The sequence below is a fragment of the Penaeus monodon genome, chromosome 20 (genome assembly GCF_015228065.2).
Source record: "Penaeus monodon isolate SGIC_2016 chromosome 20, NSTDA_Pmon_1, whole genome shotgun sequence".
Taxonomy (NCBI): Eukaryota; Metazoa; Arthropoda; class Malacostraca; order Decapoda; family Penaeidae; genus Penaeus; species Penaeus monodon.
The window spans coordinates 12,370,010-12,370,743 of NC_051405.1; the positions used below are offsets into that span (position 1 = coordinate 12,370,010).

The 734-nt window shown below is 56.5% G+C and overlaps 1 protein-coding gene across 1 annotated transcript in view; it reads left to right on the forward strand.

The window, feature by feature from the left end:
* Positions 1-734, forward strand: part of LOC119585913 (flocculation protein FLO11-like) — a gene marked incomplete at both ends in the record, with an annotated part of 57,761 nt that overhangs the window by 55,899 nt on the left and 1,128 nt on the right. The window contains 1 exon segment of the mRNA XM_037934634.1: positions 63-729. Coding sequence (XP_037790562.1) covers positions 63-729 — 667 coding nt within the window.

Genomic DNA, 734 nt, shown 5'->3' on the forward strand with positions numbered 1-734 from the left:
CTGACTTTGGCTTTCCTTGGTGGTGGTTGTTGGTTGTGTTGGTGACGGGTCCTAACCAGCAGCTCCCTCTGACCATACCTGCGACAGTGACTTCCCATCATTCATCTCTACAACTCCGCCATGCCCCCCTTGCCAAGAATGGTCCACTCCCAACTGGTCGAGCATCACCAAAAAATGGTCCATTGCAGACCTTCAGATCACCCACAAACAATGGCCCTGTGCCTTCACCCAAGGTTTCCCCGAGCAACTCCATATCTTCATCACGGTCATCAATCAACATAGCTCCAGGTCCAGGGTCATTACAGCGGTGCCACAGCTCCCTCTTAGGGCGCAGGAGCACCAGGAGTTCTTTACCAGGGATTGGGAGTGGGACAAGGGGGGCCTTACAGGGTTTAGGGAGTGGTTCAAGGGGATCTTTGCCTAGTGGCAGTGGGTCTAGAGGAATGGTGCTCGGAGTTGGGAGTGGACCTTCGGGGGTGCAACAGCGGTGGTCGGGCGGGGCGTCAAACTCACGCTCCTCTGGCATGGGGTCGTTGCAGAAGAAAGAAGGTGGGACAGGAGGCGGAGCTTCAGAGGCACTCTCACTACCCCACTCACTCTCCAAGAGAGTCATCAGCTCCACCACTCAGACTTCCCCAGTGCCCTCACCAAGACCTTCTCGAAGATCCTCAGCCCACAATGCCAGCTCAGCAGGTGGGGGAGGAAGCACTGGTGGAAGTGGTGGCAGTAGTGGA